General features: G+C 36.5%; 3 protein-coding genes across 4 annotated transcripts; 1 reads left to right on the top strand and 2 right to left on the bottom strand.

The window, feature by feature from the left end:
• Positions 1 to 2789: 2789 nt before the first annotated feature.
• On the bottom strand, positions 2790 to 5220 carry LOC105388117 (N-acetylglucosaminyl-phosphatidylinositol de-N-acetylase). The gene is made up of 4 exons (XM_011558972.3): positions 4724 to 5220; positions 4174 to 4464; positions 3554 to 3647; positions 2790 to 2991 (listed from the first exon to the last, which is right to left on the bottom strand). Exons 1-4 carry the CDS (start codon positions 5037 to 5039, stop codon positions 2817 to 2819), a joined length of 876 nt encoding a protein of 291 aa, XP_011557274.3. The 5' UTR covers positions 5040 to 5220; the 3' UTR covers positions 2790 to 2816.
• Positions 5221 to 6181: 961 nt separating this feature from the next.
• Positions 6182 to 8693, top strand: LOC105388096 (vacuolar protein sorting-associated protein 37B). The gene is made up of 3 exons (XM_011558948.3): positions 6182 to 6410; positions 6700 to 6871; positions 7062 to 8693. The coding sequence occupies exons 1-3, from the start codon at positions 6291 to 6293 to the stop codon at positions 7418 to 7420; spliced, it is 651 nt and encodes a 216-aa protein (XP_011557250.3). The 5' UTR covers positions 6182 to 6290; the 3' UTR covers positions 7421 to 8693.
• Positions 8570 to 10439, bottom strand: LOC105388106 (dnaJ homolog subfamily C member 30, mitochondrial). 2 transcript variants are annotated; one of them, XM_048626355.1, is made up of 5 exons: positions 10282 to 10439; positions 10014 to 10193; positions 9772 to 9859; positions 9347 to 9497; positions 8570 to 8961 (listed from the first exon to the last, which is right to left on the bottom strand). In XM_048626355.1, exons 2-5 carry the CDS (start codon positions 10191 to 10193, stop codon positions 8724 to 8726), a joined length of 657 nt encoding a protein of 218 aa, XP_048482312.1. In that variant the 5' UTR covers positions 10282 to 10439; the 3' UTR covers positions 8570 to 8723. The 2 variants fall into 2 exon arrangements, with proteins under 2 accessions (XP_048482312.1, XP_048482313.1); XM_048626356.1 differs by having other exon boundaries at positions 10411 to 10439.
• Positions 10440 to 12016: the final 1577 nt, after the last annotated feature.

The raw sequence follows: 12016 nt of genomic DNA, 5'->3' as shown, positions 1-12016 counted from the left end.
TACCTATATCTACCTACCCGTCGGGGTTAATTGTAGTTAAAATCGGGCTAGAAATTATATCTAATTTACTTAATATTTTTTATTTTGCGGTCCCTAATGTTCCATTAATTTCTAAAGACACAAATGCCATAGTGGAATAAAATATACCTTTCAGAAAAGTGAAAATTACTTACACTTTGGGCACAGAATGTAAATAATAATGTTTATAGAATCAAATCAGGTTCCGAAATTGCAAATGGATATAATTCGCGGTGTAGGTATACAATACATACTATTAGTATTTTTAAATGTCTTGTGGTCGCACCCACTAACCCCCTCCCTTTTAATTCTTTAATAATATACCTACTGTATTTAATATAATAATATATAAAAATCATATTTGTTGCAGTTACCAAATAAAACTATGCACGTAAATAGATATTTTATTTTTTGACACAGCCGTTTCAGTTGAATGTAAATTATAAGGTAATAATCATAATACATAGTAACTGCGAAATTGATTAGATAAGATATAAATATTATATATAATGGTTGTCTAGTTCACTTCCAAATTGATGTTCGATACGATTTTAAAGTTATGGCGCACATTCGACTACCGATATCACGTCTACTGACTTTAAAGCGATTTAGTCAAAGACTGATCAATAGAAAATTTTACTCAGTTTTTGTTGAGACTACTCATAATAGTATTTTTATTTGATCCATCACATCCATTTTCATGTACACCGGGACTGCCATGTTTGTACAACAAATGTCGGTGTAAATTTTAAAAACTTAATAATATCATGCATACTAACTGTTTGTGGCGAAATACATTACGATATTGTATTACGATTATAATTTATTGCCGATTCTAAAACTGCACTTTTTACATTTAGAGCTGTCACTATAGTGTGGCCATTAGTGCTGTGCACTCCCTGAGGTATGCGCTGCGAGGCGGGGGGCGAGGCCGCCACGAGTGTGACAGAGACAGAGATAGAGACGTGACAGAGACAGATGGATACGTGGCAGAACATACTCCGGGAGTGAACAGCAGTTATGGTCACACTATACTAAAATTTACTCACATACATTTTAGACGGTGACACTTATTTGGTAGTCCCTGAATATTATGTAGTTTACATTATCTAGACTTTCTGCATTGTCCTGTTGCTGAGTAGGTACCTGTCAGTAGACATGCTATGTCGGTGGCCCAATGTAAAATGGCCGTACCTGTGTTTTTAAATAATAGAGATTTGTCAGTAGCTGTAACTTGGTATGTTTCAGAGTTAAAAAGCAGTATGTAGTGCGCTAAAATTGTCAATTTTTAAATGTTTAGCTAGTAAAGGTTTTTGGTCGAGTCTCTCAATGAAATGTAAGTTATAATAAAAATATTGTAAAGTAACCCGTGATGTAAAATGAACTTCAACATATTTTGATGCCAACAGAAATAAAATTAATTTAATCCGTTCTGAATGGTTTGTTTTGTAGTTAGAACGTGGTTAGAACAATGAAAAGTAGGATAAACAATTGGTCATTTATTTTTAAAATTGACAGTAAATGTATTTACAATACAAAAAATAGGTAGGTAGCAATAATAGCAATGGAAGATAATGTTGGCGTCGAGCAGTGGGCTGAAGTTACCCCGGTTCTGTAAAAGGATTCCTTATACACCGTGTTGCAAACATTGTATAATAAGCCTAAAGGGGGTGACTCAGGGGGTCAATCTGATCATTAAATTTTTCTACGACTTCCATCGTCACCCCCTGTTATACCCTTTAACATCCTTTATATCGAAGCTCCGCCACGCTAACATTATTGTGGTGAAATAGTAATCAGTCAACGACAGTCCTCTTTTAGGCATTGGGTATTTGTTATCTGATGGTAAAAAAGTAGGAATATAGTATGGAAGCCATTGAAGGTAAAGCTTACAGCGTAAAAGCATAAAAAATATCCAAAATATATGTATGTTTAAAAAATCCTTATCTATGATGCAACGTGTTCAACTGCTTATACCTTAGTTATGTTGCATAGCGTCGGCCCAATACGATTTTATTTTAAAATTATCATAATTTAATACTTTTTTCTTCATAATTATCATTAATTTCTTCTAACCATGACTAGTAATAACAGGAGTCTTCCATCTTAGTTATTAATTAAAATACTTCACTTTCAAAATCGCGAAACGCGCGTCTTTACAAAAAGTAATAACAAATGGCACATGAATGTAATGTTCGTCATAATGAAGTTAGTATAAAACTACATAGTATAATTTTTCAGTTTATGTGAACATAAGCTTCAGTTTGCATTAAAAACCATTTTTATTTTACAATATTCTAGTTCTATTCAAAGAGCGGGCCCGAACATTACTTTTAGAAGAGACTCAACCCAATTGAGACTAAATATATAACCAAAGTTGCAACGCTGGCAATCAAAAGCCCAATATTTATACATACACGCACTAAATCGTAATACTTAATGCCAATATGCTCAAGCATGTGGTCAACTTATTGCGAAAGTTACAGCCTGGGACAAAGAAACCTGACCCCTCTCACAACAGGGTGATACCGGGGCTCGATTCCCAGCCGGGGCAGAAATTGTTTAAAGACAGATATTTGTACTCGGATCTTAGGTGTTAATATGTATCTATCTTTGTAGATATATCAGCTGTCCGATACCCATATGCTCTGCCTAGCTTGGAGTCGGATGGTCGTGTGTGAGAAGTCCCCACATATATTATGATCAGAAAAACACTCCACTAGTAGTAGAGTGGGCGTGTATGCGATAGGCTCGGTCCTCAACCTTCCTCAACCATCCTCAACCACCCTCAACCACCCTCAGTCATCCACATCGAGCTCGAGCTCTATATCGGGCAGTGTGACTCTACGCAGCGTGTTGATGACCATGTAGCGCGACAGGGCCACGTAGAGCCGCCGGAACCACGCCAGCTGCGAGCGGTGGCGCCGCATCGCGCCCGCCACGCGCCGGCTCTCCGTCCAGCGGACGAAGTATCTGCGGAGATCGTAGTTTTATTTATTTATTGAAGGTATATGCAAGGCATATGCGAGCAAACATAAAAGAGAACAGTAAAAAAAACATATGCAAAGGTGGGCAAAAAGCAGTTTTGAATGGTGAAAGAGAAATAACATTAGACCTTTTAACTAATTTGAAGTAAATATGTACAACTAGCTGTTCCCGCGAGCTTCGCTTCGCCTTAAAAAGTTTTCCCGTGGGAATTCTGGGATAAAAAGTAGCCTATGTTCTTTCTCAGGGTCTAGACCCTATGTGTACCAAATTTCATTCAAATCCGTTCGGTAGTTTTGGCGTGAAAGAGTAACAGACAGACAGACAGACAGACAGACAGACAGACAGACAGACACAGTTACTTTCGCATTTATAATATTAGTTAGGATTAAGTAATTGAAAACATACATATTTGGCAATAGAATGCTGTTTCTGATTTCAATACAGATGAGACATACAATTTTTAATAAACAATTTATATGCAATAAAATATTTATGTTATTATGTAATTTCTTATTGCAGTGATTTTCTACAGTAAGGAGTGGTTTACCTCTTGGAAGACAACAGGAAGCTGAGGGGCAGGTCCAGGTAACCCCAGTACTTCCGCACTATATTTACAGAGTCTAATGTGTACACGGTGCATCCTGCAACATAAAACAAGAGTGTTAGGAGAAGTATGATATTTCAGAACATTAAATGTGTTGTATTTAAATTTAATAAATAGAATTTAAAAGTATGCAGTCATTTAAGATTTTTACCATGTTGAATACAGACCATGCATTATCAATAAGTCTAAACTATAATTATGTAGAGCACTAAAAACTTGTCACAGTCACAGTGATGTACGGTGGCCTGCGCCTAAAAGTATACAGGCGTTTTTAAAATAGCGATCTCAAGCTCACATTCTGCTCAAGCACATCCACATAAACACCACTGCTACACACATCACACACAACACGTCCCCAGATTTATAACAGAAGTAGCTGATCCCTTCATCATCAGGGATTGCTATTTTAAAAACTCCGCCTGTATACTTTTAGGCGCAGGCCACCGTACCTAATCACTATTTCAGTAAATATATATAGATGGAATTAATCAATTATATAAATGTTAAAAGTAAGCTACTACACATGGATCATCACAGGATAAGACTCACAGAAACATACTCACTTTTAGGTAACAATTTTTCTACAAACATATATGCAACAGCATAAAATATTGCTGTGTGATTCTTATGTGACGAAACTCCTCCTCTATCAAACGTGACCAGTGTGTCTATATCTAGCGCATCCAGCTGATGCTGTAGTAGCTTGGCCACGACGGGCACCGGCCACTGGGCCTTTGGGTCATCTGGCAGCCGCGTGTCGGTTACCAGACATATGTTTTGTTCTGGAACACCTAGTTCTTGGCATGCTTCCCACAGCTCTTTCCGTCTTGTGCTGCCTAGCCCTTCAAAGTTACCTGGAAATTGTGGGAAATAATGGTTTGTGAATTAGTGGCATGGAATCATAATTTTATTGATCTACAATGTAGTTTTATTTGAATGGTTTGTTTTAAAAGGTATTTTTAATCATTGACTAGAAAGTAAGTGAAATAGCCAATCATTGCTTGTATGTTCATTGCTCATAGATAAGCCGCCTAGCTGTACAATATTCCTAAACGACATGTACATGTACTATGATCTGTACACATTTATATTTTATTCTTCAATTTTACTAACCATTAGATAAACAAAGTATATACACGTCGGCCCCTTGCTCGCACAGACGGTAGATCGTGGGGCCGAAGAACATACACTCATCGTCAGGGTGCGCCACTGCAACCAACACTCTCTTGGTTTTCAGAGACCCTCTAGTCCGTGTCGGCAGCTTCCTTGCATACCTCCGGTACACTAGATAGCACACAAGCAAGTAACCAACAATCCAAACACTGATACACAAACTGAAGTTTCGTAAGTAAGTCAATGTTTCAGCCACTAAATCCACATACAAATTGTAAGCAAACTCTGACCCATATGTTATGTTTGTTTGGGACATTTCTGACTAGAACAATGGATTATTTTGCACTGTAATGCGGGGTAAAGTCATTGTTTTCGGTTTAAATGTTTTCAATTATGGTAAATAGAAGAGTAATAAAAAATTACGGTGTTTTTCAGTATCGTAAAATTAGTGAACATGAAAAAAATGTTGATGGAAAATAGAAATGTCAAAATCAATTCACAGAACAGAAAATCCTACAAGAGCGAGCTGTCATATTAATAGGTATGTTCTGAACACGCTATAGTTTCCATAGAATATTTTTTGTTTATATAAATTTACACTGGTCACACTCGTTAGGTATTTTTTTATTAGAACTTTAACTTTTTGAAAGCTTTGATGAGACGTGAAGTGATTTACCATGGAAGTACTACGGAATAGTACTTATTCCTTCCATGAGATTTACATAACGACGACGGAGGAAGGGGACACCTGGAGTGTGAACAAGGAGACTCGTCAGTTGCAGTACAACAGGCTGACATTGGAAACGGAAGAAGCTCAAGATATAGTGAACAAAATGGTGAACTGGTCTTGCTCCTTATGTGACAACAGAGCTTTCTCAGAGGATGAGACACTCAAAGAATAGTGTGTCAGTCGTCTGAAGGGATTACCATCCAGTTTACAAAAAAACTTTGGGTAACGACTCTAAAAAGCAGTCAATATCCAAAATTCTGGTATTTTCAGAAACGATCGAAATCAGACTCATAATAACTATGTACGTAATAACACTAATAACATAGGACATAAGACCACCTAAATAACCATAGAATAAGCCAAGTGTAACCGCATAACTAACTTTAAAACCGTTAAAAAATATATAAAAAATACTAACACCATGCAGTTGTTTCATTTCTATAAATAGACGTTACACCAGCACGACCGCTCAGTAACCGGTCCGACATGACCCAAGAGTAAAGTAATAAAGGGGGAGGACATGACTGAACAACAAATACCAGTCCCCGCCAATGACGAAAGAAAAAAGAGACTCTTTTTTTTTCGTTATTGGTCCACTCCACTCGAACTCGAGGTCATGGAAGTACCCACAGCTATGCTCAGAACACGCTGTAGTTTCCATAGAATATTTGTTGAAATAAATGTACACTGGTCACACTCGTTAGGTGTTTTTTTTTATATCCAAAAAACAAAGCAAATGTCAAATCAAAAATTGCAAAGTTGATTGTTGTATTTGTGAAATCTATAATAAAGCTACATATTTTACAGTATTATAATCAACACACGGAGAAAACCATAATGATTCAACCAGACTACCCTTCAGCCATGGGCTTGCTCGCCCATTTGAACTCTGACGAGTTAAAAGAGATGTTGAACGACGACACCAAGTTTGATGCAGTTCTCAAGGATGTGAAGCAGGTTCGAGGCTCTACAGCACTGATTCTTCCTCATTTACACTTCTCATAGCCCTTACGCTAGTAATAATTGCTTTAGAACATAAAATAAATGTACTTCATGTGCATGAATGAGTCATCGTATATCCGCACTTGATAGCCTAGTTATCTCTTCTCATTGACTATCTTTCGACTCATTTGTTTGAAGAGTCTTATGAATGCGTCCCTTAATGTGTTATACCACTGGCCAGTAATAATAGTAACCTTTTTACTTTTTAGATTTCTTCTGCTTAAATTGTATACAATATTTTCAGGTAAAAGATTGGGAAACAGAACGGGAGATGCTGATAGCGAGTAACCGCTCGCTGGCGGAGTACAACCTGGGCAAGGAGCCGGAGCTGAGCGAGCTGAAGCAGCAGGTGCAGGCTGCGTCGGAGGCCGGCGAGCAGCGCTGCAGCCGCATACAAGAGCTGTTGGACGAATACAGTAAGTGCATTGAAGTTTCTGTTTATGGGATTCTGCAAATTCATAGTTAAGCCCATATTACAACAAAAGTAATATAGTCATGTTGGCAAAGGTTGGGCCAACCCAGGCTAATTTTACCTGGAGAAACGTTAATAATAAAGACACAATGGTGGTTTGTTCTGTGTTGTCATGAATATTCTCTATTTTCCAGAATCTAAATCAGCTGGTATCTCTGCGGACACAACACAAGCACTGCTGCAGACTGCCGCAGCAGAATCAGAAGAAAAGTCTGAAAATATCGCACAAGATTTCCTCAGTGGGAAAATTGATACAGACAAATTCCTAGAAGACTTTGAACCATTACGTAAAGAGATGCACTTAAGGAAGTTTAAAGCAGAAAAAATGGGTGAGCTGTTAAGAAGCGGAAACCAAAATATGTATGGTAATGGATTCACAAAGCCATACCTTCCGTATCCGAGCTATGGACCACCACAAAGTAATCCCGGGGTGCCATACCCTATGGGACCCCTCAATATGCCTATGCCAGGAATGTACGGAAATCATTTCTGAGGTTTATGTCATGTTCAATACATTTTGTGTTCATAACACCAACTATGCGATAGTGTAATCAATTTTTATTTTACATCTCTCAATATTTCATTAAATCAATACCTAAATAATAATTATAGTGGCCATTCATTTAGTCAATTTTAATTTTTTTTTTGTGGAGATCTGTGAAGTATAAGTAATGTATTTATGGTCATGTGGAGGGGTGTTTAGTTAAGTTTTTGTATAATCTTTCGTTATTCATGTCAATTTTAAGTACCTAATTATTGTGAGATTTTAAATTGACTAAGACAATTTGCCTTTAATCTTTTTAATTAATTATTGAAAATATACTATGTATGTATAATTTTACAGTAATGTCCGCTATTTCATATTGGTGCTTAGTAGATAGAGCTAGAAATGGATAGACATTATTACGTAAAGATTCTAATTAGCGAAACATATTAAAATAATATAAATTAATGATGCCAAGTATTTGTTTCTTCTTGCACCAATAGACAAATAAGCTGTGTATTATAAACTATTAGGAAAACAGATTATTATAATACTATAAAAATGAAGGGAGGTCAGTAAAAAACCTAGTGAAATAGGGACAAGATTAACTTCACCATTATGCACAAGAGGAGCATAATCATTTTATCCATATGGCTTTGACCATATTGTGGCCATTATTTTACTCTTAGGTAATAATTATATTATGTGCTACAACATACAAGCGAGTCGATCTCTTTGCATGGTGAGGTGATAACTGAAGGATAAATAGGAAAATAAAAAGTGTAAGTACATCATGTTTAGGTTTTATGTAATAAATTATTTTATTTTCAACAACAAATTACGTTTTTAATTGCTAAAAAAACATTAGTTCGTCCTATAAATACCTATTGCTTTCAGAGGTAGATTGGCCTCGTCTTAAACAGAATAAAAAAAAATCACGATAAAACAAAGATATTTAAAAACATAATCATGTTATGGCGCAAGACGTGACATAAGTTTTGTGTCGCATCGCGCTTCGAGAGCCATCCAGTGAATTTTTTTGTCAAATCTTGATGTGAGCGTCTCGTTATCTCCGTGCTAGGCCTTCTGTACTGAACAAAGGAGGAGAGAGGGTGGAACAATGAGGAAAAATATTTGAGACAGTGAGAGAAGTCAAGATAAATATATAACTATTATTTATGTGGTCATCAAGATAAAATAATGTATTTTAACATTATGCATTGACAGCTATTTACAATATGTACAAACCTGGTGTGAGTCTAAAATGTATCACTTTTCTATACATATAAAAAAAAAAAATATCTAGATTTTGCTATTTTTTGTTACCATTTGTTTGTAAATCGGATGGTGTTTTTATTAGATCTTTGTCATAGTCATCTGTTCCGTTTATAACAAATAAACCGAATAACGCAGTTAGAAATATGATTATGTATGTGTATGTTTCTTGTCTCACTGATGACTCTTGATCCATCTTCTTTGCTTTCTTCCTCTTCAAAAACTCCTTCTCGTATTGAGATTTCTTGAATGTTTCTCCATAGTGGTTTTTTGCCCTGAAAATTTAATAATATTTTTTTTATATGCTTCCTTAATTTGTCCCAAATTATCATGTAATTGAAATATAGCTAACTACTATTTACAACACAATGTATGAACAGGCTAATTCAATTTAGAAACAGCCCAAAATATGGCTTACATAATATAAATTATGTGTTCAATGATTTGCTGTGGTAAAAAAGAGTTTTGCAGACAATGTTGTGTGATAGATGGACCAACTAAACCTTCTGATGCAGTACAGAAAATAAACCAAAAAATAAATAATATAATATATGTATATCTACGAAATAAAAATAGACTCATAAAGGTTTCTGCATCACAATCTGTACCAGACAACATTTGAAATGAAGGGTGAAAAAAAAAAAAAAAAATTGCAATTACCATGAATCAAAGTCATAGATGGGTGTTTTCCCGTCCATGGTGGGTATGACTGTGCGCTTTGTCCTGGACTTGTAGAACTTGAGTGTGGGGTCGGTCGGCTCAGGCTCGGGATGATACTCTCGAATTTTACTTTCTCTACCCACAAGAAGGCCTGGAAATTTTAAAACATTGTAATATTAATTATAGATACATAGATAAATTGTTAATTTACTGAACACAAAACATACATATACATATGTAAATTTTTGTTAACACAGTCTCGTCCTTAGTTACAGCTATAGGGCTGATAATGATTACAAAACACATTTATATTGCCAGTATGTTTGTTTAAAGTTTTAAAGAAATCCTTTGGGATCCAGCTGTCCAGCAGTACAAAGGGTGTACAAATTGATATTTTGATACAATAATTTTCTTGTTTTGTTTACCTTTGTCATACATTTTCTTTAATCTTAAATTGCCCAGGACTTCATAAGCTTCAGTAATCTGTCTAAACTTTTCAGCCGATTCCGCATTCTGAAAACCATAAATTAGTTGTCTTAAACTGGAGGATGTTATGCAATTATCATAATCAGATAATAACCTTAAAAAATACATTTAGGTTGGTGGGCCATCTTGCTACCTTACTATTGATGAATAATAAATACAGATGGAACATAGAAAACCTTACATTACTAGCTTTATCCGGGTGGTACTGCATAGACAGTTTATAATATGCCGATTTTATTTCTCCCTGGTTCGCTTTCGGAGTAACTCCAAGGACATCGTAGTGACTGACGCAGGCCACTGTCGTGGTGCCGAATCTACGCACACACTTGCCTATTAATAAGCACTTAGCGTAGCTTAACATCTGGAAGAAAACACAAGACATTATCAAAATAACTCTTCATCCATCTCGGAAATCTGCGGTTGTAGATTTGAGAAGGAACTGTACTTACTATGGCTATTGGGAGCTGTATCCTATAGTGGGAAGGAAATTATCACAGGGAAAAGAGGTTTGAGCACCAGGGTATCTGTTTCTAAACCATAATATTTTTATTTATAAGAAAATTGTTACGGAAAATCACCTCTAAACCTTGTTTAGACAGCAGACGAGATGACATTGACAGGTGCGTAGTGGATGACAGATGTCGCACTAACAGGTTATTTCTATATAATTTAATCTGTATGTAAGCTACTTGCTCGGAATAATAATTACCGTGTCCTTGTCGAGATTCGACACAAAAAGTCTTATTTTCATTGACCGAGATCGATGATTCTGCATTCTTTCACGATGTGCTACAATCTCAGGCTACAATATACTTATGAAACTACGAAACCAAAGTTGTTAGAATTATAGAATAGAATAAGTACTTATTTACTTTATTGAACACCACGGCCGAATGGCGTAGTGGTTAGTGACCCTGACTACTGAGCCGAAGGTCCCGGGTTCGATTCCCGGCTGGGGCAGATATTTGTATAAACACAGATATTTGTTCTCGGGTCTTGGATGTGCCCGTAAAATGGCAATAGGCTCGCCCCCTATTACATTGGGACTAAACATAACACTGGCGAAAAGTGGGTGCAGCAATGCACCTCTGCCTACCCTGCAAGGGAGTACAGTAGTACAAGGCGTGAGTGTGTGTGTGTTGAACACCACATAAATCAGACAAACAAAAAACATCTCTTATTATGCACAATAGGCGGCTTTATAGCTGAGAGCGATCTCTTATAGGCAACCTTATGATTTTTCGGAGAACAAGTTAAGATTACAGGAAAAACTACAAAAAATTCAAGTTCACATAGGTAAGGTTCAGATGCGCAGGTCTATAAGAAGGTTAGCGAGGGTTAGCCTAGAATATTTTTGTAACGTTACATTGATAGACCTTAGATTGGTATGTTCAGTGACTGGATGGGAAAGAACGAGGATTGTAGATATTGTGCTTATATTGTGGCACCGCTACCATGGCGTCCCTTCTGGGACAAGAGTCCACCAAGAGATGCTGAATGCCTCTGTGCAGGGAGCATTGCATGGCAGTGTTGTTACGTTCTGATGACCCAATAGATGGCGTAACCAGTATTTCATTTAATTAGTAATTCTATCTAGTTATGTATAAGTACTATTATGTATAAGTACACGAATAGTATACAATATGAATAGCAGAATTACTTACCTTTGTACACCTCTGTACATCTATATATTATCACAGAATAATCTATAGGTACAATGTTGTTTTGCAAGTAACTATTATTTAGGGAACTCATGCTGACACGATAATCACGGATGCTTTCACTATGATGCGCACGAGGAAATACTGAACAATAATAGTTAATAGTATTACTGAAGAATGCCAACAATACCCTATCCATCTAGTTAGATATTATTTATCTTGAATGGGTACCTATCTCCGGTAGATCCATTTGGACTGTTTGTATAATGTTTACTGTGCATGCGCAGGTTTTACACAAAGGTACCGTACCTAGGTACAATGTTACCGTAATTTTCACAATCAAGTACAGTCGAAGACATGTAAAGCGGGTCCAAAGACTCCCAAGTCACACACACGTCTAGGTAATGTACACGAATCACTGTAAAGCGCCCAATGGGGTCACACCAGCTTACAAATTACGACGGAGCTTCGCTTCTGCGTTAAACACAACTCTATCTCGTTATAAGATTAGGACTTAATGTAA

This window comes from Plutella xylostella, chromosome 16 (genome assembly GCF_932276165.1).
Source record: "Plutella xylostella chromosome 16, ilPluXylo3.1, whole genome shotgun sequence".
NCBI lineage: Eukaryota > Metazoa > Arthropoda > Insecta > Lepidoptera > Plutellidae > Plutella > Plutella xylostella.
The sequence above is the reverse complement of the archived record's forward strand: the minus strand, read 5'-3'. Positions and strand labels throughout refer to the sequence as shown.

Excerpts from the sequence above, each read along its gene's own strand:
- LOC105388117 (XM_011558972.3), bottom strand. The coding sequence starts at position 5,039 with ATGTCCCAAACAAACATAACATATGGGTCAGAGTTTGCTTACAATTTG. Across the intron at positions 4,465-4,723 it reads TATACTTTGTTTATCTAATG|GTAACTTTGAAGGGCTAGGC; the intron begins GTTAGTAAAATT and ends CACAATTTCCAG. Across the intron at positions 2,992-3,553 it reads TTCCTGTTGTCTTCCAAGAG|ATACTTCGTCCGCTGGACGG; the intron begins GTAAACCACTCC and ends CGATCTCCGCAG.
- LOC105388106 (XM_048626355.1), bottom strand. The coding sequence starts at position 10,193 with ATGTTAAGCTACGCTAAGTGCTTATTAATAGGCAAGTGTGTGCGTAGA. Across the intron at positions 9,498-9,771 it reads AAAGAAAATGTATGACAAAG|GCCTTCTTGTGGGTAGAGAA; the intron begins GTAAACAAAACA and ends TAAAATTTCCAG. Across the intron at positions 8,962-9,346 it reads ATCTATGACTTTGATTCATG|GGCAAAAAACCACTATGGAG; the intron begins GTAATTGCAATT and ends TTAAATTTTCAG.
- LOC105388096 (XM_011558948.3), top strand. The coding sequence starts at position 6,291 with ATGATTCAACCAGACTACCCTTCAGCCATGGGCTTGCTCGCCCATTTG. Across the intron at positions 6,411-6,699 it reads TTCTCAAGGATGTGAAGCAG|GTAAAAGATTGGGAAACAGA; the intron begins GTTCGAGGCTCT and ends CAATATTTTCAG. Across the intron at positions 6,872-7,061 it reads AGAGCTGTTGGACGAATACA|AATCTAAATCAGCTGGTATC; the intron begins GTAAGTGCATTG and ends TCTATTTTCCAG.